Source organism: Suncus etruscus, chromosome 9 (assembly GCF_024139225.1).
Source record: "Suncus etruscus isolate mSunEtr1 chromosome 9, mSunEtr1.pri.cur, whole genome shotgun sequence".
Classification (NCBI taxonomy): domain Eukaryota; kingdom Metazoa; phylum Chordata; class Mammalia; order Eulipotyphla; family Soricidae; genus Suncus; species Suncus etruscus.
This window is the reverse complement of record NC_064856.1, coordinates 29,115,059-29,140,099: the sequence shown is the minus strand read 5'-3', so window position 1 is coordinate 29,140,099 and position 25,041 is coordinate 29,115,059. Positions and strand designations below refer to the sequence as shown.

Sequence of the window (25,041 nt, the reverse complement as noted above, 5' to 3'; positions counted from 1 at the left end):
GTCATAATGTTCTGCGCCCGCGCAGTTTCACAATGCACAGGTTTAATAAGGAAACTTCCCTGGTAAGTCCTAATGCCAGAACCTTTTGTGCTGCTATTCCCACCTCGCTGGCTTGCCCAGCCATGTGGCCAGGAAAAGCCCTGGAGTACCGGAGGAAGGCGGTAGAGGGGTACTGGGGTGACCCATGTCCTGCACCCCTTCCTGGGCCTGGTTAAAGAGGCCTTTGGCATGGCGGAGGGCTGCCAAACGCCATGCTGGCAGAACCTCCCAGCTCCCAGGAAGGAAGGAGATCCTTCCCGAGCTAGAAGGCCGGAAGGTCAGAGCCCCCACCCCCAGACCCTCCCTTTGGAGCCGGAAGGGAAATGGGGAAAGCCTAGGAAAACCAATAAGCTTCTTCAAGGGACCCACCTCGCTGGCTTGCCCAGCCATGTGGCCAGGAAAAGCCCTGGAGTAAGGAAGGAGGTAGAGGGGTGCTGGGGTGACCCATGTCCCGCACCCCTTCCTAGCTGGCTCAGGATTATTATTCCTGTGGTGCTTGAGGGACCATATAGAATGTGGGGATCAAACCCAGGTGAGTTAAATGCAAGGCAGGTGCCCTTTTTGCTGTACTATTGCTCCTGCCCACTTATGCTCTTTCTGGGTACCCTGGTAGGTGGTCTCTTTACCCTTTCATAAAGTTGACCCACTTATGAACATCCATAATACAAGCAAAATCCAAAGGGGCAGATCTGATTGGAGCCTGGAAATGGGAAGCTGGCTGTCACTGGTGCCGACAGAATGCCACACAGCTCAGCCCACCTGATACCATGTGAGCGGCCGCCTGGGCAGCCTCGTGCTCTGGAAGCCCCCAGTCACCTGAGTGTCCATGCACAGCGCTGTTTGATGACACAGACAATGAGTGGCATGCCAGACTGGGTTTCCTGTTCTTTTCTCAGCTAATTGGAAAAATGGAGGAGGGACTGGCCGCACAGTGGGTGATTCGAGGCTTGAAATGGAAAATTGTCTTTTTAATTTAAAATCACCACCCCCTGCCTCTGTGCTCAGGGAGAATTGAATGGTAGACTAAAAGTAGCCTGGAACGTACGTGTGTGTGTGTGTGTGTGTGTGTGTGTGTGTGTGTGTGTGTGTGTGAGTGATAGGATGTGGCTGTCCATGAGGTGCCTGTGGAAGCTGTGTGTGTGTGTGTGTGTGTGTGTGTGTGTGATAGGATGTGGCTGTCCATGAGGTGCCTGTGGAAGCTGTGGCCACAGTTCCTGTGGGGGCACAGCCATGGGTGTGTAGGTACCACAGCCTTTCTTCCACCTTTCCTGACTCTCCACAGCACACTGGCCCCTGCATGGCTAAGGCAGTCTCTCAGGTGGTCCCTAGAAGTGGGGCTTGGTCTCAGTTCTGCAGGAGAGGATGGGGAAGTCTTGGGCACAGGCACTGCCCTGTCAGGCGTTTTTCTCCTCTCCCCAAGCCCAGCCACTAGCTGCCCAGTGATTGCACATTAGTGCCGACTCCATACTCCCCTTGGACTGGACTCTTGTGCTAAGTGCTCTTCATCTGTGAAATCATCGAGGCCTCAAATTATCCTTAATCAGTGGCTTCCATTACTGTGCTGCTCTAGAGAGAGGAACACAAAGTCCCAGAGAGTCACTTAGATGGGCCAGCGCTCCTGGCTAGGCTACATTACAGCCAGGATTGGAGTAGCCACAGTTTGGCTTTAGAGTTTGGGCTAAAATCTCTGAGACTTAGTTAAGCACCTGCTGTATACTAAGCACTGTCCTAGGCCCCAAAGTGGCCACCCTGAAAAAGATGCCTGGAGAAATTGGGGTGTGTGAATTAATGGGGGAAAGGGGACTGCTTGCTAATGATCACAGGTAGTGTCACATGGCAATGTGATGGGGTGATTGAGCACCCCCAGATTAGGATTCCAAGGCTATCTGCACCACCTGTCCTGTGGGATTGGGCCCTGGCCTCTCAACTTGGGGTGATCCTGAGAGGATGGGGACTCAGTGGGTGGGGAGGGCAGTTAGTGCTCTGGTGTGGCTGTATCCAGCTGAGGTAGGGTGCTCGGATAGGGAACTAAGGGGTACCTGGGGCAGGCCTTTATGGGGACCCCTACCTATGCAGGAGGCCTGAATAGGTGCAAGGTATTCCTGCTTGTACCCTGCACCTTGCCAGCACCACAGTACCATGCCCAGGGAGTCCTTCAGGAGAGGTGTCGTACACAAACCCCAGACTCCTTCCCCTAGTTTTCTTGGGGGTTTCGGTCCTTCCTGGACAGCTCCCAGGAGCTTTTGTCCCCAGCTCCTCCTGCAGGCCACCTCTCAAATTGCCCCAGTTGGCAGCTGCCCCCTTTCCTGCATTGTAGTTCAAAGCCATGTATCTCTCCCACCCCAAACAACACATCTTTGTGTGTTTATTTGCTCTTATTTACTTCTTCCTGCGAAGCAAAGTCCAGTGAGGGTCTCCTCAGAGAACATGCCGAGCTTTAGGCCCTTGGCTGTCACAAGCAGAGTTTCCGCATTTGTAGGGTCTGGAGCCCAAGATGCACCTGGGGTGGACACGCTATGTCTACGTAGAGATGGCTCTGGCCCTGGTTTTGGGGAGGAAGTGTTGTCACTTGCTAAATTTAACTGCTCTGCACATTAAGTCTGGGTCCCCTGTCTCCGTCATGGGTTGAAGGAGAGGATGACATTGCAGAGTGCGTCACAGAAGGCTCTGGGGAGAGGGAAAGACAGACCTGTGGAGACTCATCACTTAGTCCCCCCTTTGCCAGAATCATTGTGTGAGATAGACATGGAGAATCAATCACTGCTTTCTATCTCTGCTCCCTGCGGGGCTCCCGGCTACATCTTCCTGATTTTCAGCCAACAAAGCCAAATTGCTCACATTTGTTACTGCTTTCTGGCCCAACTACATGATGCAGATGGAGACCCTGTCAGGTGGTAGGACATGGGACCTTCTATTCATTTTCTTCCATCTTAAGGTGGGGATGTGTTAGGGTTGTACTCATTGCAAGACACAAAATACCAACTCAAACACATATACACACATCATATTGGCCAACACAAATAAAAATGTTCTGTGGATAAATTGGCTTTAGGTCTGACTGGTTCCAGAATCCCTATGCATTTTTTGGGCCATGTCCATCCACTAGTGCTCAGGGCTTACTTCCAATTATGCACTCAGGAATCACACCTGGTAGGGCTTGGGAACCATATGGGGTATCTGGGATTAACCCTGGTTGACCATATGCAAGGGAAACACTACCCACCACACTATGATTTTTGTGTTTGTTTTTGATCCACACCTGGCGATGCTCACAGGTTAATTCTGTCTCTGTTCTCATTTATTTCTGGCAGTGATGGGGGACCATATGGGATGCCAGAGATTGAACCTATGGTTGCATGCAAGGAAAGCACCCTACCTGCTGTATTATCCTCTAGCCCCTCCAACCCAGTTTTTAGAACCTTATTCTCTCAATTGAGTTCCTTTGCAATGCTTTCATATTTTGGAGGTGAGGGTATGTGTATGCCTCCCTGGCTCGGGGTAGGGCCATCCCTGTGCAGAGTCAGTCAAAGCTCAAACTCATGGGGCCGGAGAGGTGGCGCTAGAGGTAAGGTGTCTGCCTTGCAAGCGCTAGCCAAGGAAGGACCGAAGTTCGATCCCCTGGCGTCCCATATGGTCCCCCCAAGCCAGGGGCGATTTCTGACCGCTTAGCCAGGAGTAACCCCTGAACATCAAATGGGTGTGGGCCCAAACCCCCCGCCCCCCCCCCCCCCAAAAAAGCTCAAACTCAGCAGATGAGTCTAGAAGAATTCCTGAGGAATCCCAAAATGAGTCTCTGGGTTCTGCTGGCCACTGTGGCCAGGACAAGTACTCTGATGGTGTCCATGGTCATCAGTGGTACTGGGGTGGCAAGGGCTCAGTGGGTCCCAGGATGAGAGTTGTTGCTCCCAGGGGAAATATGTGCCAGAGCAAGGGAAAGGGAACTCAGCATGAGAGAGATGTCTCAGAATTTCCAGTGGAGACCCCCAGCTGTGTCTGGGGGCCCCAGACCACCTGGGAGTACAGGGAGGATTGTGAGGGCCTTTGTGTTCTGCTACATTCTCTGTTCTGTGCTTTCTTTCTTTTTTTTTTTTTTATTTTTGGGCCACACCCGGTAATGCTCAGGGGTTACTCCTGGCTATGTGCTCAGAAGTTGCTCCTGGCTTGGGGGACCATATGGGACACCGGGGGATCGAACCGCGGTCCGTCCAAGGCTAGCGCAGGCAAGGCAGGCACCTTACCTTTAGCGCCACCACCCGGCCCCTGTTCTGTGCTTTCATTCATCCAGTAGTCAGATTGTCTGTGGTCCCTTCCCTGCAGCATCACAGCAGTGATATGGGCATTCATACTCTGACCCCATGCTACTCACAGACTGAAGGGCCAGGGGTTGCACATGAAAGAAAAAGAAGCAGGGGGCCTGGCCCATCTTCTCTCTCCCCAGACCACATCCCCTCACTGCCTCCTTCTGCCATCCCCTAACTGGCCTTGTGCCTACTGCTGTCTGTATGCTGTTCTACCTCAGACTTGAGTCCCAATGGGACAGAGGATGGTGGCAGAACATCATCACACCTGATTGCAGGATGACAATTCTAGCTCCTGTGCCCACATGGTGTGTTGAAATTGTGTTCTTGAGCCTGGCTTGTTCATGCAGAAGTCACTCTTGCCTGTTCTTTGACACAGTTGGCTATATCTAGAATGCTCTGTGCTGTGCCCAAGGCCACAGAGTTGGGGTCCTGGGGAGGTGACTCTGTGTCCTCAGAGGTGCTCTGGGGTTCCTGGGGATTCTGCAGCCCCAGGGAGTCCCTGCTCTTTCTCTAGGTATATGGTCAGCAACCCTTCCTGTCACTTGTGTGCCTGTAGCTGTCCATCTGTACTTGGGTGAATTCCCGAACCCTCACTGGACTTGGACTTGATGGGTTGGTTGGAGACAGAGGACAGAGAAGGGTCTGCTGGTGGGGTTAGGGGGACTCCTTTCTTCTTTGCACACCTGAACATGCATGTCTTGGGGTTAGAGTCCAGGGGAGGCTGTAGTTGGGAGTCTTCGTGCTTGTCCCTTAGTGCATCCTGACAGGTGTGGGGTGCAGTTTGGAGCACCCCTGCAGACAGTGAGACTGGCACATCGTTTCCCAGTCAATGCATGCCATCCCCTGTGGATATGTGTCATCCCCTGTGGATGTGTGTTAGCCCCTTTGGATGCGTGTTATCCCTCAGTGATGTGTGTTATTCCTTGTTGATGTGTCATTTCCTGTTGATGCATGTTATCTTCTGTGAATGTGAGAGTAGCTCAGTGGAAAGTCTTCTAGTATGATGTCACATCCACAGCATTTTGGGTGCTTTTCTGCTTATACATTGTCATTCAGTCCCACCGTCCATGATGGGGGTGTGTGGGGTGTGCCTGTGTGTGCCCATTTCATGGAGGAAGAAACGGAGGCCCAGGCACCCATGCTGAGGGAGGGACTGTGGAGTTGGCGGGATGGGAGAGTGACCATGTGTGGATCCCTTTCTGCCATGTCACGTTCCTCGGGGTGTTTTGCCAGGAGCACGCGACCATCAGCTCTGGGCTTTGAGCCATGAAATCCCAGTTCTGCTGTTACTGCAGCTGTGCCACGCTGGCTGGCATAGCTCCTCAGTGGCCCTGTGGGGTTGGGTTCAGGACAGGTCAGTCACTTGCCAGGCTGTTGTGAGACACGAGTCTTGGCCCAGGACAGGGCTCACCTGGGTTGTGCCCCTCACTGTTCTGTGTTTCTGCTTGCTGGTTTGTCTGGAGCCCCCTGTGGGAACTGGGGTGGACTGGGGTGGGGCTCCTGACTGAAACTTCCCCCTCTCCTCTCTGCTTCCCTCTTCCTGCAGCCCTGTTGGGTAGAATGGCTGTGACCAGTTCAGAAATGAGGCTTGACCTAAGCTGCAGGCCTGGACCCCCTCTTTCTTCCTCAGCTTCTCAATGGCTCCTTCTCCCCCACATCCCTTTTCTATTTCACCCTGGCCCAGGTCAGGCCCTTTCAAACCTTCTCCCCTGACATTGCTGGGGCGTGGTGAGGGCAGCAAGCCTGTATGAGGAATTCTTTGGGCCTCAAGACACAACGGGGAGCTTCCTTCCTGCCTTTGTGGCTTGTCCTTCCTCCCAGACCCTTTCAGAAGCTCACCTATAAGTGACCTCTGGGCTGGAGAGTCCAGGCAGGGTTCAGGGGCTTCTGGAGATTGCCAGAGCTAGTCAACCCACACTGTGGGGCAAGGACCCCACACACCTTCTATTCCCCCATTTCTGGGCCTCTCGGGGCTCCCTTGAGCCAGGCACTGGGAGTGTGGGAAATTCCCACCAGAGGAGCCTGCATGTGGTTCCTGGGCATTGGCATTTGGGGAGACTGCAGGAGACAGTGGGAATGCAGGCTCTGCCTCTGGGAGCTGCAGGGTATGGAGAAGGCCCTTTTCAGTGGGGAGTTCTGAGATGAGGAGAGCAATGGGCACTGGAGTTAAGGCCCAGGAAGGGTAACATCCTCCTAATGGAACTTGGTAGCCTTTGAGTGTAGTTTGTAGTTGGGGAAAGAATAAGTGTGTAGGAGTGAGGGCTGGGCCGAGAGTCTCCGTGTGCCTTGAGGCATTCACTGAGGACCTTTAAGAGCCCACAATAGGGAGAACCAAGGGTCCAGAGCAAGGTGGGGCCTCACCCAGGTGCACAGTGTGTGGAGTTCTCCATGGTCCAGGGTGTCACTAGGGTGCTCTGCTGGGGTGTGGTGGCTTCATGGGCCAGTGTTTCAGACCCAGAGTGGTATCAGAGAATTTGCTGTAACTCCATGTGTCACTCCCATCACCCTCAGAGCTGCTCCCAGTGTGGGAAAACTCAGTCACAGCGGTTGGGACTTTGGCCCAGAACTTTTCAGGAAGTACATATCTGGGGACTATGCTCTATAGGGTTTAGCTGCTGCCCCCTCAGAGGCTCCTCAGCCTTGAGTGCAGGACAGGTGGGGAAGCCCTGCTTGCCAAACACTGTGGTCTTCCCTCCAGGAATGGATGATGCCACTGCCCCAGCCTGGCTCTCATCTGAGTTTCTCATCTCTGTCTCTGCCCACAGAAGGACAAGTTCTGCGTGTATGAGGAATACTGCAGCAACCATGAGAAGGCACTGCGGTTGCTGGTGGAGCTGAACAAGATCCCCGCTGTGCGGGCATTCCTCCTGGTGAGTGCACACCCCAGCCCCTCTGCAGGCTGGATACAGAGTCAGCAGACACCCGGGCAGGCCCTGGAGCTGGCCCCTGGCTCTTCTTGCGAGAATTTAGCTCGGCTACTATAGATAAAAGACACTTGAGTAATTTGGGAAGGTCAACCATGGTCCAACAGAACTTTGTGAAAGCAGATCGAAGCTGCTTAGACTAGGGTCAAGTTAACCAATGCTTGCTTGGTCTAAGTTGAGGTTCTTAAATTTATTTGCTCCCACCTCCCCTGTTTTGGAAGAAAAATAACTCAGTTTCCCTTTCTCCCAAATCTACCTTTAAACAAAAAAAATGCTGTCCCCTTCCGCATGGTATTTTAGGCAATTGCCTCCCCCTGGATTTGTACCAGAAGCCATTATTATAGGTCTAAAGAAATGATTCAGGGGCCGGAGAGATAGCATGAAGGTAGGGCATTTGCCTTGCATGCAGAAGGACGGTGATTTGAATCCCGGCATCCCATATGGTCCCCCAAGCCTGTCAGGAGCGATTTTTGAGCGTAGAGCCAGAAGTAACCCCTGAGCGCCTCTGGGGGTGACCAAAAAACCAAAAAAAAAACAAAAAACAAAAACAAAAACAAAAAGAAAGAAAGAAAAAGAAATAATCTAATGAGAAATGATAGCAGTTGTTGTAATAATCCCTATTATCATTATTTCATTCTAATTGAAAGGAAACCCAATCAAAATTGGAGTTCAATCAAAAAGCTAAAGTAGTTCATGCCTCTGATTTTTGATTAGGCTTCAGGCTCACTGGGGTCAGGGTATTAAACTGAGTGAGGCCATCAGGAATGGGTCTCTGGCTCTCCTTGTCTTTGCATGGCTATAGTCCTGGTCATGCTTCCACAGGGTTGTCTTGTGGGCCTTTTGCTGCTCCTTGCTTAGGGTTATGTTCAGACATGGATATATATATATATATATCCTCAGCCAAAAGAAAGAATGCTCCTCTTCAAAGGTAAGAGCACTCGTCCTGTCTGATGCTCAGGGACTTAGCCTGGCTCAAGCCCTGATCCTGCATCAGGAACTGTAGACAGAAGGCTTGGGTGGTGATCTGATGGGTGGGGTCAGTGTGAATCCCAAGGGATGGTTGATCTGCATCCAGGGAGTCACTGAGGAGTATACTGGTGGGGTAGGTGGTAGCTACTCCCAACAGTCTGCTCTAGGACTGCAGAATTTCCCATGTCTAACTGGTCCCCACACTAGGTTCAGGCTGAAAATCTTCTTGGGAATGTACCAGCCACCCTCTATCATGTGTGAGTTAAGGTGGACATGTAGGTGCTTTACCAGCTTCTCAGACCTGAGAAAACCAAATGAGATAGACATTGATCCTCTCTTATGTGTTAACTCAGGAAATGGTCAGTTAGCACTGGTTGGTGGGCACTGGTGTTGGTATGCTCTCCTCAACATGGTCCCCAGACCACCCTTCCCCAACATCCACATTCCAGTTAGCAGGTTGCAGTCAGGGTGGGGAGGAGAACCTGCCCTTCACCTTTACAGAGGCCACCAGAAGGAAGCTGTGTGTATCATTCTAGCTTATATTCTACCGGCCAGATCATAGTCATGTGGTCACAACTAGCTGCAAGGGAGGCTGGGAAGTGTCACTGTGAGCCCTGCTGGATGCTTGCTGTCTTGCTGCGGAAGAAGAATGTAGACCTAAGTAACCTCCACAAGAGATTTTAATGACCTCAACGTTTTTTCCCCATATAAACTAGGTAATAGCATTCCCAGATTCTATTCCTTCCCCCACATTTATGGCAGATTGGAATTTATGCCAATATAGAACCTTCTACTTTGGTTTGTGCGACAACCTATACTTGAAAAGAAATTGAGGGGTTGATGCAACAGCACAGCGGTAAGGCATTTGCCTTGCACTTGGCCAAATAGGATGGACTCCAGTTTGAATCCCGGCATCCCATATGGTCCCCTGAGCCTGCCAGGGGTCACTTCTGTTTTTGGGTCACACCTGGCAGCGCTCAGGGATTACTCCTGGCTCCAAGCTCAGAAATCGCTCCTCGAAGGCTCAGGGGACCATATGGGATGCCAGGATTTGAACCACTGTCCTTCTGACTGAAAGGCAAGCACCTTACCTCCATGTTATCTCTCCGGCCCCACAGGGGTCACTTCTGAATGCAGAGCCAATAGTGCCTACCAGGTGTTACCCAAAAACACAAAAACAAAACAAAACAAACAAAACCCCACCACCAAAAAAAAAAAAATACCACATTGACTTCATGAGGCCTGAGCAATAATAGCACAGTGGTAGGGTGTTTGCCTTGCACACTGCTGATCCAGGATGGACGTTGGTTCGATCCCCAGCATCCCATATGGTCCCCCGAGCCAGGAGCAATTTCTGAGCTCATAGCCAGGAGTAACCCCTGAGTGTCACCAGGTGTGGCCCCAAAACCAAAACCCACCCCCCCCCAAAAAAAACCCAAAAGGATTATGTTTCTCATGAGTTCTATCCTGGTCTTTCATCTCTAAATATCTGCCTCTTTAAGTCAATACCAGTCTCCTGCCCCCTAAAAGAAACTTTCCTAGCAGCAATACAGAATTTAGCCCATACATGCAGAGCAGTTAGGAGACGTAACATAAAGGTTGTTATCCATGTGCCAGAGAGCTCAGACATAGAAAAATATCCTTAACCGTATTTCTCCGTATTGCTTGACCCCCAGTAAAATATTTCCAGAATTTGGGCTCAGAGTATGTCTGAGTTCATACGCATGGCCTGGTTCCAGGGAGCATCTGAGGAAGAACAGATTGGTCGAGGTTGTCCACTGGGCCTCTAGGGCCTTTAGTGTGCCCAATGAGGCTCTTTGTGACCAGTGTCTGCTTCTTTGCATTTCAGCCCCCACACTGCTAGGTGTGCTGAAGTTCTGAGAGAGAGTAGGGCTAGGCAGTTCGATGCCACTCACTGTCACTGCACTTTGCTGGTGACCCCTGGGTACCAGGAAGGTGTTTTGCAGGGGTGTGGGCTTGGCAGGCCTGGACTCTCTTCTCTCTCCTTCTTTCTACTTGGTGGACCAGCTGCCATTTTCCTCATAGCAGCTGGGCTAGGATGATTGGGGAACAAGGGCACATGTGGGGTGCCAGTCCCTGTGCCATCTGTCTGCCTCTTTGCTGGCATCTCCCTGTTTTTGGCTACCTGCAGAAGGACCATCTTGAGTCTATTATGGGATGTTCAGGGCACTGGACTCAACAAGCTCTAAGAAGTGCATGGGACTTTGTCTTCTCTACATTGGTTTTCCTTTTCTGTTTTTGGGTCACATCTGGTAGTATCAGGGATTTCTTCTCGCTCTGCTCAGTAAACACTACTGGTGAGCTGGGAGACCATCTGGGATGCTTAGGATCAAACCCAGATCAGTTGCGTGCAAGACAAGCTATTACTGTGCTATCTCTCTGCCCCAAACATGGTCTCCTTTTTTGGGGTGTGTGTGTTTGGTCCATACTCGGCAGTACAGCCTGGCCCCTGCATTGATTTTTCTTGTCTGTGAAGCAGGCATCATTTATTTGTCGATTTCTCCATCAGCTGCCTATTGAGTACCCAACTGATTGGGGGGGGGGGGGGGCTTTGCAGGATCAGGATACAATTTATGACCAAGGGTAGTCTTTCTGCTCTCATCCAGTGGTCTTTCTCTGTAGTTAGGAGACCTTCCTGATATATCTTTCAATATCAAGTTGTTAGAGAAAATGAGGCATATGAAGAAGAGTGGGTGGTGACTGTTAGTACAGATTGGTCATCAGGGGAACCATGTCTTAGGTGACATTGGAGCAGAAGCCTGGATTGAGGAAGAAAGACCAGGGGTCTTTGTGGATATGACAAAAGCCTTCCAGGACAGAGGACACTGCATGTGTTTGAGGATGAGCAGGAAAGCCAACTGTTCGGAAGGGAATGAAGGAGAGGAAAAATTGAAAGAAGCATCCAGAAGGATGGCTATTGAGGAGCACTTAGACATTTGAAATAACTGGGATGTCTTATTGTGTTATCTTATTAATCAATCAATTTGGTTAGTTTTAGAGCTATGCTTGACTGTGCTCTGGTCTTACTCCTGACTTTGTGCTCAGGGATCACTCCTGGCAGTACTCAGAGAACCATATATGGTGCCAAGGATTTGAACTGGGGTTAACCACATGTAAGGCTTAAATTAACCTCTGTACTTTCATTCCCCAAACCTGGGAGTTTTAAAATGGGCTTAGTGGCTGGAGTGGTGGCGTAGTGGTAAGGTGTCTCTACCTTGCGAGAACTAGCCTAAGACAGACCTCAGTTCAATCCCCCCCCCCCCCAAGCATCCCATAAGGTCCCCCAAGCCAGAAGCGATTTCTTTATTTTTTTTTGTTTTTGTTTTTGTTTTTTTTTTGTTTTTGGGCCACACCCGGCGGTGCTCACTGGTTACTCCTTGCTGTCTGCTCAGAAATAGCTCCTGGCAGGCACAGGGGACCATATGGGACACCGGGATTCGAACCAATCACCTTAGGTCCTGGATCGGCTGCTTGCAAGGCAAACACCGCTGTGCTATCTCTCCAGGCCCAGGAGCGATTTCCAAGTGCATAGCCAGGAGTAAATTCTGAGTGTCACCATGTGTGGCTTAAAAACAAACAAACAAACAAACAAACAAACAAAAAAAGGGCTTAGTGGGGCTGGATAGTACAGTAAGGTACTTGCCCTGCATGAAACCTACCCTGATTCAACTCCTTGCATCCCAGATGACCCCCCAATTATCAGTAGGGGTGATTCTTGAGCACAGAGCCAGGAATAACCCCTGGACATTGACTGGTGTGGTTTCCTAAAACTAGAATCCGAAAAATGGGCTTATTAGGATACATCATGGTAATAAGGTATTCAACTTTCCAGGAGGTTACCTGGTACCTATCCCTGGCAGACTCATCTTTCAGGCTCATCCAGGCCCAGAACTGCCTCTTTTGGCCTTTGGAGCTGTGGGAATCATCAACACTCTCATGTCTGGTGTCTTTGGTTGGACACGATGTCAGACTGACCACACTGGGACCTATGGCAGCACTTCCCTCAGGAGATGTATTTTTAGAGTGAGAGGGATGGACACAGGGAAAAGTGGAAGGATCAGCATCCAAATATGTCAGTTTTGGGCTGTGTGAGGAACTGTTTTTTTTTGGGCAAGAAGTTGTTTGTCTCCGGCTCTCCACCCTCTGAAAGGCCTGGTGGGTGCAGACATGGGTAGGGGGCAGGTTCATTCTGGTCTCTGTCTCACCTGCCCTTTGGCTTAATCTAGGGTAAGGGCACAGCCCCATCTTGTGTTTGTGCCCCCATGCCCCATTGGGAGTGGGGGGGACCAATGTGAAATTGATGTGACAGCAAAGGAAGTGGCTGACAAGATCACCCAGGATCACATGGAATTTGAGAGCCCTGCTGGCAGGATTGGCCATTAGTGACACAACAAGAGCAAAAGTCCTCAAGCAGGCTCTGGGGATTGGGCCTAGGTAGTCAGTCCTGAGCTGAATTGCCCAGAGACAGTGAAGGCTGTATTGGAAGCATCTCAGAGAGAGGTTTCAATAATTGCATGGGGGAAGGATGCTCCTAAACAGTGCCCAACGGACCCAGGGACCATCCTGGTATCACTTGGCCTGGTCAGAGACTGAGGAGCAGAGAACTAGCAGGACAACCCCTGAGGGACTCAGAAAATATTGGTGTCATTACCCCAGTGAGGACATGTGGTACTGGGGATCAATATGGTCTGGCATGTGTAAGGTGATCTTTGACCCCTGCATTACCTCCCCTGTCTCAGCAGTTCCAGTTGATCAGGCAGGTGGGTGCTGGCTGGACTCAGAATCAGAGTATGACTACCTAGGGCAGGGGTCCTCAAACTTTTTAAACAGGGGGCCAGTTCACTGTCCCTCAGACTCTCCAATGGGAGAGTCTGACTATAGTAAAAACAAAACTTATGAACGAATTCTTATGCACACTGCATATATCTTATTTTGCAATGAAGAAACAAAACAGATACAAATACAATATGTGGCCCACGGGCCATAGTTTGAGGACCACTGATAGGGTGTCCCAGTGGGGTGGTGGACGAGGCTTGACCTGCTGACCAGCAGGGAGCAGTGGATACTTAGGGTAGAGGAGGCAAGGTCAGCTTTTTCCTGGGCCCCTGGAGTGGACAAGGAGGTTTTAGAGCACATTCTCCCCAACTTGTCCCTTGCTACTGGCGGCCACTGTCATCAGAATAGCCAGTAGGAAGCGCTTATTCGCTCTGTAACAAACCAGCCCTGACACCCAGGAAGCTGCGTGCTGGGACATTGGGAGGAAAAGTGACATTTGTGGCTGTGAGTCGTAGGCAAACTACTTGATCTGGGACAAAGCACTATCCCTTTCTACTGCCAAGCCTTGGGGGCTTCTGGAAGCCTCCGTCTCTCTGCTCTGTGTTGATGTCACCAGAGCAGCTTGTGGCCAGTGTTGGCACGGAGGACAAAGGCCTGAGTGTGAGCAGTGTGGGGCCTGGCACATCTCTGCTGCCGTCATCCCTGTCCTCCATCTGCCCTGAGCTGAGAACCAGGCAGTACCCCTTACTGCTCACTGTCCACTGCCTTCGGAGCAAGGACCCGAGTGGCCGTGACACTGCTGAATCAAGGGGCACCCAGGAGTTTCCCCAAGAGGACATGGGTTAAGTGGGAGACCCAGGCCTCGTGTGGTGGGCCAGGGAACTGGTGTGCTTTGTGGGACAGTTTCCCTACTGCCCCTGGCACTGGGAACTGCTCAGTATTTTGCGGCACATAATTGTATCCCAGAAGAAGAGATTTTGAGGTTGGACTGTATGACAGTGCTGAGCCCCTTTCCCAGCAGTTCATGGCCTTTTCACCATATATACTCCATGGAGTATAGAGACGGCTGAGGTCTGGCAGGGCTGGGTGTGCTGGCTGTGCTGGGTCCTTCCTGCATTCCTGCTAATGTGCATCAGGCTCCTAACAGAAACTTACTCGATGGAGAAGGGCAGCATAGGTTTACGGGTCACAGCTCAGGTTCTTTATTGGGTCTCGCCTCTCTGACTCATTTGCTTTGAGGGTCTTCTGGGGAGGGGGAAGGGGGATCCCTCAGTCTCAGTGTTAGTTGTGCCTGAGCTGTGAATGGGAATCACTGATGTTCTCAGGTTATTCCCAGTAGGATTCCTAGGATCAAAGCCTCTGTAACTGCCACAGCCAGTCCACAACACAGTCCTGTGTTGGCCAGGGAGGATGCTGATAACTTTATTGTTACTGGGGGGAGAAAAGCCTTTTAGACAGGGCCCCAAAAAAGGGCCCTAGAAGGTGGTTGGGCAGGAAGTAGTGCCCTGGGATGAGGCAGGTGAACACTGAAGTGGCTGTGGTGTCCAGTTGTCTGATTTTGCATCATGGGCTAAACTAGAGGTCTTTGTAAGGCACAATCCAGCCTTCTGGGTCAAGAAAAAAAAACTCATGAGTGACCTGACAATGCCTAGCTGACAGTCTGAATCAATAATTTGGTTCATTTTTTCACCGTGTGCATAACTCACAGGCACTGCCCACTCACATGGCACCTGCCTGGAGGTCCAGATGCTACCAAGCCTGTGGGTTTGCTTTCTGCTCAGGATCTTGTGCCACCGAGCCTCATACATATTTGTGGGGTATACTCTGCCCCATGTCAGCCCACTGCAGACATCTTTTCTCTCCTCCAGTGAGTAGCTGTTTAGCTACCTCCCATCTCTGTCCATTTATTTTTGTGGACTTGGAGTCATACATGGTGCTGCTTTTTTGGCTCTGTGCTCACAAGTTAATCCCAGTGGTGGTTGGAGGACCATATGGTGGCAGGGATGGACAGGCCCCATCCAACTTCTTTGTCAAAGATGGTGATGCTATTATTTCTTATAAGGCTCCACCTCTGTTACCAGTGCCTTAGCTCTTCCTCCAGCACTGCCAACAGTCAGAGGCAATATGGGAAACAGATGGAAGTTGGCTTTGTGTACCTGTGTACCCACCAAATTAGAATCCCCATGTGTGGGTGTGCAGGGCCAGACTTGGCTCCTGGACTCATGGGGCTTGGGGCAAAGGGTGGAGGAGACTCATTTTTCACCTCACACTAGGGGTGTTACTAAGGCCCCCCTCATCCATAGGTGCATTTCAAGGGGGTGGCCCCAGGCTCTGGGCTGAGTCCTGATATTGCTCTCTGTCCATTTGCAGAGCTGCATGCTGCTGGGAGGACGGAAGACCACGGACATCCCTTTGGAGGGCTACCTGCTGTCTCCCATCCAGAGGATCTGCAAGTACCCACTGCTCCTCAAGGTGAGGCTTGCATGCTCCTTTCTGAGCTTGAAGCACTGATGCTTCATCAGGGCAAATGTAGTCTTTGTTGGGGTCATGGAAGGGTCAAGGGCAGCCCTGCCTCTGGGCTGGGCCAGTTGTACCCAGACCTTTCTCTGGCCGAGTTCCACTTGCACTCATCAGCTTGATAGGTGAAAATGGGTGCAGCTGCTCTGGCTTCTCATGCCTCAAATTCAAGGACTATGGGGCATAGAACCTGACTTCTAGCAGCACTGATAGGCTTCTGGGAATCACCTTGGCCATCTGTGGCCAGGGTAAATGTGATATGACAAAAGGTCTGGTCCTGCGTCATGCAAACTTCAGCTAGAACCAGTAACATGATAAATGGCATTTGCTTGTGCCATTTGTTCCCCTCCCATATGGTCCAACTTGGTCTTACTTCCATGAGCAGGGCAGTGTTGGGTTCTGATTGGCTGAGAGCAAAGGGAGGGACAACTTGAGAGAGAGAGAGAGAGAGAGAGAGAGAGAGAGAGAGAGAGAGAGAGAGAGACAGAGAGAGAGAGAGACAGAGAGAGAGACAGAGAGAGAGAGACAGAGAGAGAGAGAGACAGAGACAGAGACAGAGAGAGAGAGACAGAGACAGAGAGAGACAGAGAGAGAGACAGAGAGAGAGAGAATATGAATCTTAACTACCTCTGCCCTGGTAGTGGTTTGATTTGACTAGTAGTGCCTTATTCATGTACTTGCTGACTGGGGTCTTGTACATCCCTTACCTGTGGATGGAATAGTGGGAAGGGGAGAGTGGTGTACTCAGGGATTGCTGAAGGTGTGATGTGGGAGCCTTTGCCCTGCATCATTTCCCAGGCCATCAGCTCAGCTGTGATCACAACCTCCATAATGGGTGGAACAGCTCACCCTACACTTTCAGTGGCTGCTCTGGGTCCCTCCCTGAGATCTGCTTGTGTGTCCAGAGCAATACTGGACATGCTGTAGGTAGTGAATTGTTTGCACTTGCCACGAGAAAACAATACTGATGGAACTTTAAGTTAGCAGCCTGTAGGCTCATTTGATGTGGTTGGTGAGCCTGGAGGGATGTTTGTGGTCCTTCTGCCCCCCAGTAACTCTGCAACTGTTTTTAGTTACCCCATTTTTTTATATAATTATCTTTATTTAAACACCATGATTACAAATATGATTATAGTTGTATGATTACAGTCATGTAAAGAACACCCCCCTTCACTAGTGCAACATTCCCACCACCAATTTCCCAGATCTCCCTCCTCCCCTGTACTTGAGACAGGCTTTCTGCTTCCCTCATTCATTCACATTGTTATGATAGTTTTCAGTGTAGTCATCTCTCCAACTGCACTCATCACTCTATGTGATGAGCTTCATGTCATGAGCTGTACCTACCAGCCCTCATCTCTCTTGTCTCTGAGATACTTTTAAAAATGTCTTTCATTTTTCTTAAAGCCCATAGATGAGTGAAACCATTCTGCATCTTTCTCTCTCCCTCTGACTTACTTCACTCAGCATAATAGATTCCATGTACATCCATGTATAGGAAAAGTTCATGACTTCATCTCTCCTGACGGCTGCATAGTATTCTATTGTGTATATGTACCACAGGTTCTTTAGCCACTCATCTGTTGAAGGCCATCCAGAGTCTGGCTATTGTAAATAGCGCTGCAATGAATATAGGTGTAAGGAAGGGATTTTTGTATTGAATTTTTTGTGTTCCTCGGGTATATTCCTAGGAGTGGTATAGGGAAGCTCAATTTCCAGTTTGTGAAGGAATCTCCATATCACTTTCCATAAAGGTTGTACTAGACGGCATTCCCACCAGCAGTGAAAAAGAGTTCCTTTCTCTCCACATCCCTGCCAGCACTGCTTGTTTTCCTTTTTTGTGATGTGTGCCAATCTCAGTGGCGTGAGGTGGTACCTCATAGTAGTTTTGATTTGCATCTCTCTGACGATTAGTGATGTTGAGCATCTTTTCATGTGCCTTTTGGCCATTTGCCTTTCTTCTTTTTCAAAGTGTCTGTTCATTTCTTCTCCTCATTTTTTGATGGGGCTAGTTGTTTTTTTCTTGTATAGTTCTGTCAGTACCTTGTAAATTTTGGATATTAGTCCTTTATCTGATGAGTATTGGGTGAATAATTTCTCCCACTCAGTGGGTGGCCTTTGTATTCTGGGCACTATCTCCTTTGAGATGCAGAGCTTCTCAGCTTAATATAGTCCCATCTGTTTATCTCTGCTTCCACTTGTTTGGAGAGTGTTGTCTCCTCCTTAAAGATGCCTTTAGTCTCAATGTCCTGGAGTGTTTCACTTACATGTTGTTCTATATACCTTATAGTTTCAGATCTGATATCAAGGTCTTTAATCCATTTGAATTTTACCTTTGTACATGGTGTTAGCTGGGGGTCTGAGTTCGCTTTTTTGCAAGTGGCTAACCAGTTGTGCCAACACCACTTGTTGAATAGGCTTTCCTTGCTCCATTTAGGATTTCTTGCTCCTTTATCAACAACTAGGTAGTTATATGTCTGAGGAACATTCTCTATTCCATTGATCTGAGGGTCTGTCTTTATTCCAGTACCATGCTGTTTTTATAACTATTGCTTTGTAATACAGCTTAAAATTGGGGAAAGTAATGTCTCCCATATTCCTTTTCCCAAGGAGTGCTTTAGCTATTCAAGGTTGTTTATTGTTCCAAATAAATTTCAGAAGTGTTTGATCCACTTCTTTGAAGAATGTCATGGGTATCTTTAGAGGAATCGCGTTAAATCTGTACAATGCTTTTGGAAGTATTGCCATTTTAATGATGTTGATCTTGCCAATCCATGAGCAGGGTATGTGTTTCCATTTCCGCGTGTCCTCTCTTATTTCTTGGAGCAGTGTTTTATAGTTTTCTTTGTATAGATCCTTCACATCTTTAGTCAGATTGACTCCAAGATATTTGAGTTTGTGTGGCACTAATGTGAATGGGATTGTTCTCTTAATGTCCATTTCTTCCCTATCATTATTAATGTATAAAAAGGCCATTGATTTTTTTGTGTTAATTTTATAGCCTGCCACTTTGCTATATGAATTTATTATTTCTAGAAGTTTTTTGGTAGAGTCTTTAGGGTTTTCTAAGTAGAGTATCATGTCATCTGCAAACAGTGAGAGCTTGACTTCCTCCTTTCCTATCTGGATTCCCTTGATATCTTTTTCTTGCCTAATCGCTATAGCAAGTACTTGTCTTGCACCAGAATTTAGAGGGAAGGCTTTTAGTTTTTCTCCATTGAGGATAATATTTTCCACTGGCTTGTGGTAGATGGCCTTAACTATATTGAGAAAGATTCCTTTCATTTCCATCTTGCTGAGAGTTTTCATCAAGAATGGGTGTTGAACCATATCAAATGCTTTTTCTGCGTCTATTGATATGACCATGTGATTTTTATTTTTCTTGTTGTTGATGTTGTGTATTATGTTGATAGATTTACGGATGTTAACCATCCTTGCATTCCTGGGATGAAACCTACTTGATCAAAGTGAATGATTTTCTTGATGAGGCACTGGATCCTGTTCACCAGGATTTTGTTGAGGATCTTTGCATATGTGTTCATCAGGGATATTGGTCTGTAATTTTCTTTTTTGGCAACATCTCTATCTGGTTTTGGTATTAAGGTGATGTTGGCTTCATAAAAGCTATTTGGAAGTGTTCCTGTTTTTTTGATTTCATAAAAGAGCCTGGCCAGGATTGGTAGTAGTTCTTCTTGAAAGGTTTGAAAGAATTCATTCGTGAATCTATCAGGGCCTGGGCTTTTGTTTTTGGGCAAATTTTTGATTACGGTTTTAATTTCCTCAATAGTGATGGTGGTGTTTAGATATGCTACATTTTCTTTATTCAACTGTGGAAGGTTATATGAGTTCAAAAATTTATCCATTTAGTCCAGGTTCTCATATTTAGTGGTGTAGAGTTTCTCAAAGTATTCTCTGAATATCCTTTGAATCTCTGCAGTATCTGTAGTGATCCCCCCCCTTTTCATTTCTAATATGCATTATCAAGTTTCTCTCTCTTGCTTTGTGAGTTTTGCCAATGGTCTATCAAACTTGTTTATTTTTTCAAAGAACCAACTTTTGCTTTCGTTGATCTTTCAGATTGTTTTTTGGGTTTCCATTTCATTGATTTCTGCTCTCATCTTTGTTATTTCCGTCTGTCTCCCTATTTTTAGTTTTTTTTTTGTTAATCATTTTCTAATTCTATAAGCTGCGTCATTAAGCTATTCATGTATGCTCCTTCTTCCTTTCTGATGTGTGTTTGCAAAGCTATAAATTTTCCTCTCAGCACCGCGTTTACTTCGTGGCCGCGCTCCCTTGTTTCAACCCCTTATAGGTGGGCTTAAGGGGCCAGCAGTCAGCTTTATCTGCAACTCTGGCCCGGAAAGACTCACCTCAGCCGAGGCAAGCCGTCAGGGGATGAATGCCGGAGAAGATCAAAGTTTCCAGGTTGAAGCAAGCCAGGGGAAGCCCCCAAATGTCTCTAGTTGCCCCATTTTCAAGGCTGTATTCAGTGTTGTTTAGAAACATTTGGTAGCATTCAGTAGCTGGCAAAACTGTGGCAGGTGAACCCTGTTCATCCACCCTATGCCTGCTTTTGTATATCTTACGATCTATGAATACTGTTTATATTTTTGAATATTTGGGGAAGGGTGGGCAAAACTCTCACCCCCAAGAAAACAGGAATATACAGCAGACACCGGATGTGGCCAACAGAGCCTAAACTATTTACTGTCTGGCTCTTGCAGAAAGGGTTTTTCCAATCAAGAGGAGGTCTGCTGTGTTGGAGCCAGATCTTGCTGCTGCCGAGTGCCTGGGGGCAATCTCAACCTTGCTATGTTCCAGTTCTTTCATATCTGAGCTCTGACATTGGGCAGGTCTCATCCCAGTGCCACTGTTTCTCCTCTGCAACCCACAGCTCAGACACCATCTTGAGGGGGAAGTCTGGAGAAATCATTATTGCTGTCCTTTGTTCCTCAGAAGGACTCAATGGGAGTGTTACTGGGATTGGTCCCATTGTAGAGATGAGGCTGCAGAGCATCCCCACTGGGAAACCTTGGCTTGGATCCTGGTGGTGCCAGGTTGGAGGCCTCCCTGTAGCAGGATGCTGCCCTTGAGGAGTTAGGTCTCTAAAATGCTGGAGTTCCAGACTTCTGTGCTCTCCATGTGAGGATTTGGGAGCACAGGAGGCTTGTGTTTCTCAACTGCTGATTTTTTGCTTCTTTGGGCTGTTATACCTTTGGCATCAGCACTATTAGGAAAACTAGCTGTAACCTTAGAACCCAACTAAGTGTCCCTCATGTCAACTCTTGGCTCTGAAGTCCTGGTAGACACTTGATGTGACAACTTTAATTATGTGTTTTATTTTACTTTATTTTAATTTTTTTTTTTGGGGGGCCACATCCAGAGATACTTAGGGGTTAATCTTTGTTCTGCGTTCAGGAGTCACTCTTGATTATGTTTGGGGACCATGTTATATACCACGACTTGAACCTAGATCACTTGTGAAGAAAAGTGCCCTACCGACTGTACTATTGCTCCATCTACATCAAGTTTTTTAATAGCCTGAGGCTGACTGGGCCCCAGGGGCCACAGTTGGGCCTCGCAGGATTCTTGGATTCTGGAGTCGGAGTTGCTTCGAGAGACAGAACTGGCTGCAGTTGAGGCAGTGATGGTCAAGCAGGCTGCAGGATGTGCTCCTGACCAAAGGGCTGTTTACACACCCTGTTTCCTTGGTCTCCAGCTGTGTTTATGAGGCAGGGGGTAGGGTGGGGGTGAGGGGTGCTTAGAGCATTGGGGACCTGCCAGCAGCAGATTCCTGTGGGACATGCCACCCCCTTCCAGCATTGCTCAGAGTCTCCTGGCCTTTGGCACCCACAGCTGGAACATTTGCATCAGAAAACAGCTGGGGCTGAGGGCAGCGTCCACCCTCCTGTGTTCCTCTTTAACATTTTCCAGTGGGTTTGAAAAAAAAGATCGCAGGCACTCAGGCCATCTGAACAGGAGCCCTCCAATCCCTATCCCCCTCCTTGCCAGTTCTGATCACCCCTTTGTCCCCTATTTTTCTCTCCCACAGATGTCCAGTGGCTCTCTGAGCTTGTCTGAGCTGAACTTCAGAATGGGGTCAGAGGGGCCTGGGCAGGAAGAGGGAAGAAGTGAGTTTGAAAGTCCTTTTGGGAACAACCCCTAAATGCTGAACTTGAACGCCTCCGAGAATAGCCAGGACATTCTATTTCAGCCTGTGGCGCCGGCCTGCAACTGCAGTTGGCATTTTCAGGCGTGTTGAGTTTTCCATTGACGTTTCCAGGGAGAGGTTTGCAGTGGGACCCACGTGGCAGGTGCCCTTTGGCTTGTCAGGGCATGTACAGATCTCTGTTCAGGGCACTTAGTGGGCACAGGAGAGACCCCATCTTTGCTCACAGCAGGTGTGTGTAGGATACTTCTCACAGCAGGTGCAGGTGTGTTAGGATACTCCTCATAACAGGTGTGTGTAGGATACTCTATATAGCATGTGTGTTAGATTACTCCTCACAACAGGTGGGTGTAGGATACTGCCTCTAAGTCCTTGGCCATTGAGAATGTGGTACCTGGGGACAGACTGTGGCCTGTGACCAGTGAGGTGCCGATGTCCCCCTCCCGAGATGCGAGTATGGCGTGGCCGTGACTTTAGTTCCTCCGTGTGGGTCCATGTGCCACACAAGGCTCTGTGAAGGTTTTTGGGGGCACAGGAGGAGTACTCATCTGGGGTGGGTCTGGGGAGAGGGGAACAGAGCATGCGTAGAGACAGAGAAAGGCTGGCTCTGTGGCCCCCTAGCAGTGCTCAGGAGCCCACTTTGTGCTGGGGTAATCAGCATGGAGTGAGGCCTCCCATTCGTGACCCAGCTCCATCCCTGAGAGCTCTCTAGTTTGAGTATTCAAGTGTCGCTTTCTTGGCCAGCCCCTGCCTGTCTCCAGGCTGCTGGAGCATGACAGGCATTTCGGGGTCCATGTCCCCCAGCCCCTTTACCATCAGTTGCTTAGTGATCAATGTCTTGGGGGTAGGGAGACAGTGGGCACGACTGCCTGAACCCTTCCATTCAGCTAGGGGACATGAGGGACTTAAGGGACAGTGGAACAGGAGTGGGGGTAGGGGAAATGCTAAGCAGTGACCTTTGGGCTCAGACCTGAAGCTGAGAGGAAGGACGCCTTGGGGAGAGACTCTGAGTCAGAGTGTGTCTGTGAAGGGGCAGGTGTGAGTGTGGGGGATGTGGTCTGCATCCTGGGGGTCATGTTCCTGAGTGAGGTGGGAACCGGGCGAGGGTTCGAGCAGAGGAAGGACCAAGTCTGCTTTGTTGTACAGGGGTGGTTGGGCAGTACTGGTGGGCCTGTAGTGCTGCTCTGACTGTTTTCTGAGAGAGGCCTTTGCCCACTGTAGAGTCGGCTCTGTGCTAAGTGACTTGGGTCCTGCCTGCCTGTGCTGGATATTCGGGTACTTATTTGACTGTCCTCAAGGCAGAACAGCTGCAGGAAGTAGCGGTCTCTTCACTGAAGCACCCTCCTTCCTGCCCCCTGTCCTCCTCCCCAACCACGGCTACGCCAGCACCCCTGCCTGCACCAACCCCACTTTAGGCTCTTTCCTCTGTGGTGAACCACCATGGCCTCAGATGCTCAGAAAGCACAGTGGCCCTCCCTCAGGTCTCCTCACCCCTCTTCCTTCAAAGGTACCCCCTCTGCCAGGGAACCTTTCAGGCGGTCTGTCCCACCCCCACCCCATCCCACATCACTCTCTGCCACCCTGTGCTCTATTCTTTCTTAGCTCTGTGGCTGAGTGCAGCTTGCTGAGTCTCTGTCTCCATTGCCCCCTCTAAAGGGGCACTCTGTTCCCCTAGACTTGCTGCCCAGGTGGTAGGGGCAGGTGTGGGGTGGGTCACTGCCTGGTTGATTACTGCATGGGCAAAACTATGAATTCCTATGGTGTCAGCATCACCATAGGGGAGACATCATCGTGACTCTGCCTCACACCCTGTTTCCTCCTGTGTCAAACGGTGCCTTGGACCTGGGTCATGGTGGAGAGAACTCAGGGGCTTGTGAGTGTTTGTGAGAGTTTGTGAATGCTTGTGAATGCTTATGAATGCTTGTGCTTGTGAATTTTATGAATGTAAATACTTCTGAATGCTTGTAAATGCTTGTGAGTGTGACTGTTTGTGAATGTATGTTTATGACTGCTTGTGAGTCTTGTGAATGTTTATGAATGTCAGTTCTTGCTCTCCCAGTTGTCTCTAAACCTCCATTGCTCATGGTTACCTAGTTACCTGCCAGTGATTTTCTTTGGAGCAGTATTTCCACAGGTTTGAGTGTATCATCCTCTTTTACTTTTTACTTTTTTGGTTTTTTTGGGCCACACCTGCAGTGCTCCACCACTGGCAATGCCCCACCCCCAAAGAGCTCCTTTTTTTCTCTGGGATTCCATCTCTGCTGCCTCCTGCCAGGGCTTACTCCTGGCTCTATGCTCAGGGACCCCCCACTGGACCTCAGAGGACAATATCTGAGACCAGGGATGGAATCTGGTTCAGCCAAGTGCAAGGCAAGCACAAAACTATTGCTCAGCTACTAGTGCATCTCTGCCCTCAGCCACTATTAGCCTCTAGTTCCTTCTGTTTTTAAGTAGTGTCAGGGCAGGCTTTAAAAATCTCACCCCGGGCCCGGAGAGATAGCACAGTGGCATTTGCCTTGCAAGCAGCCGATCCAGGACCAAAGGTGGCTGGTTTGAATCCCGGTGTCCCATATGGTCCCCCGTGCCTGCCAGGAGCTATTTCTGAGCAGACAGCCAGGAGTAACCCCTGAGCACCGCCGGGTGTGACCCAAGAAAAAAAAAAAAACTCACCCCATGGTCTGTTCTCATTGAGAGTTTGAGACACTTAGTGTTACTATGTTTATGTTTGGACTCCTTCCTGCAGATTGTTTATTTTTATCTGTTCTCTTTGACACTGTTTTTTTTTCCTGCTATTATTGTTTTATTTTGCTTACTTTTGTTTAGCTATGCTTTCTATAGTGTTATGATGATTATTGTGGGGGGGGGGTCTCTGAAACAGTTGCCTTCCTCATTTCATAATCTTACTTCCTCTTCTCCAGGAGAGGGATATATCCAGTCTGTTTGGAAGAACACTTCTGGGGAAGTTAGGTGTGAGGTTCTGAAGGCCAGAGTCCCACCACCAAAGACCTGCAGACTCTTTTTTTGTTTGTTTTTTGTTTTGGAGCCACACCCAGAAGTGCTCAGGGGTTACTCCTGGCTCTACACTTAGGGGTCATTTCTGGCAGTGCTCTGGAGACCATATGGGATGATGGGGATGGTAACTGGGTTGGCTTCGTGCAACGCAAATGTCCTACCTGCTATGCTATCATTCCAGCTCCATGCCTGCAGACTCTTAAAGCACCAAAAGCAAATACCGGAGAAAGCTTAGTGGGGTGCACTGGGGGTAGACTATAAATATAAAGCACGTGTCCTTTCTGTGTGGGGTGGCCAGCGCTTGCTGCTTTGC

At 49.2% G+C, this 25,041-nt stretch overlaps 1 protein-coding gene across 1 annotated transcript in view; it reads left to right on the top strand.

Moving 5' to 3' along the window:
* PREX1 (phosphatidylinositol-3,4,5-trisphosphate dependent Rac exchange factor 1) overlaps window positions 1–25,041 on the top strand; it is a 150,578-nt gene that overhangs the window by 63,409 nt on the left and 62,128 nt on the right. Inside the window, exons 4-5 of the mRNA XM_049781304.1 lie at window positions 7,106–7,210; window positions 15,401–15,502. Coding sequence (XP_049637261.1) covers window positions 7,106–7,210; window positions 15,401–15,502 — 207 coding nt within the window. The remainder of the gene's footprint in view (window positions 1–7,105; window positions 7,211–15,400; window positions 15,503–25,041) is intronic.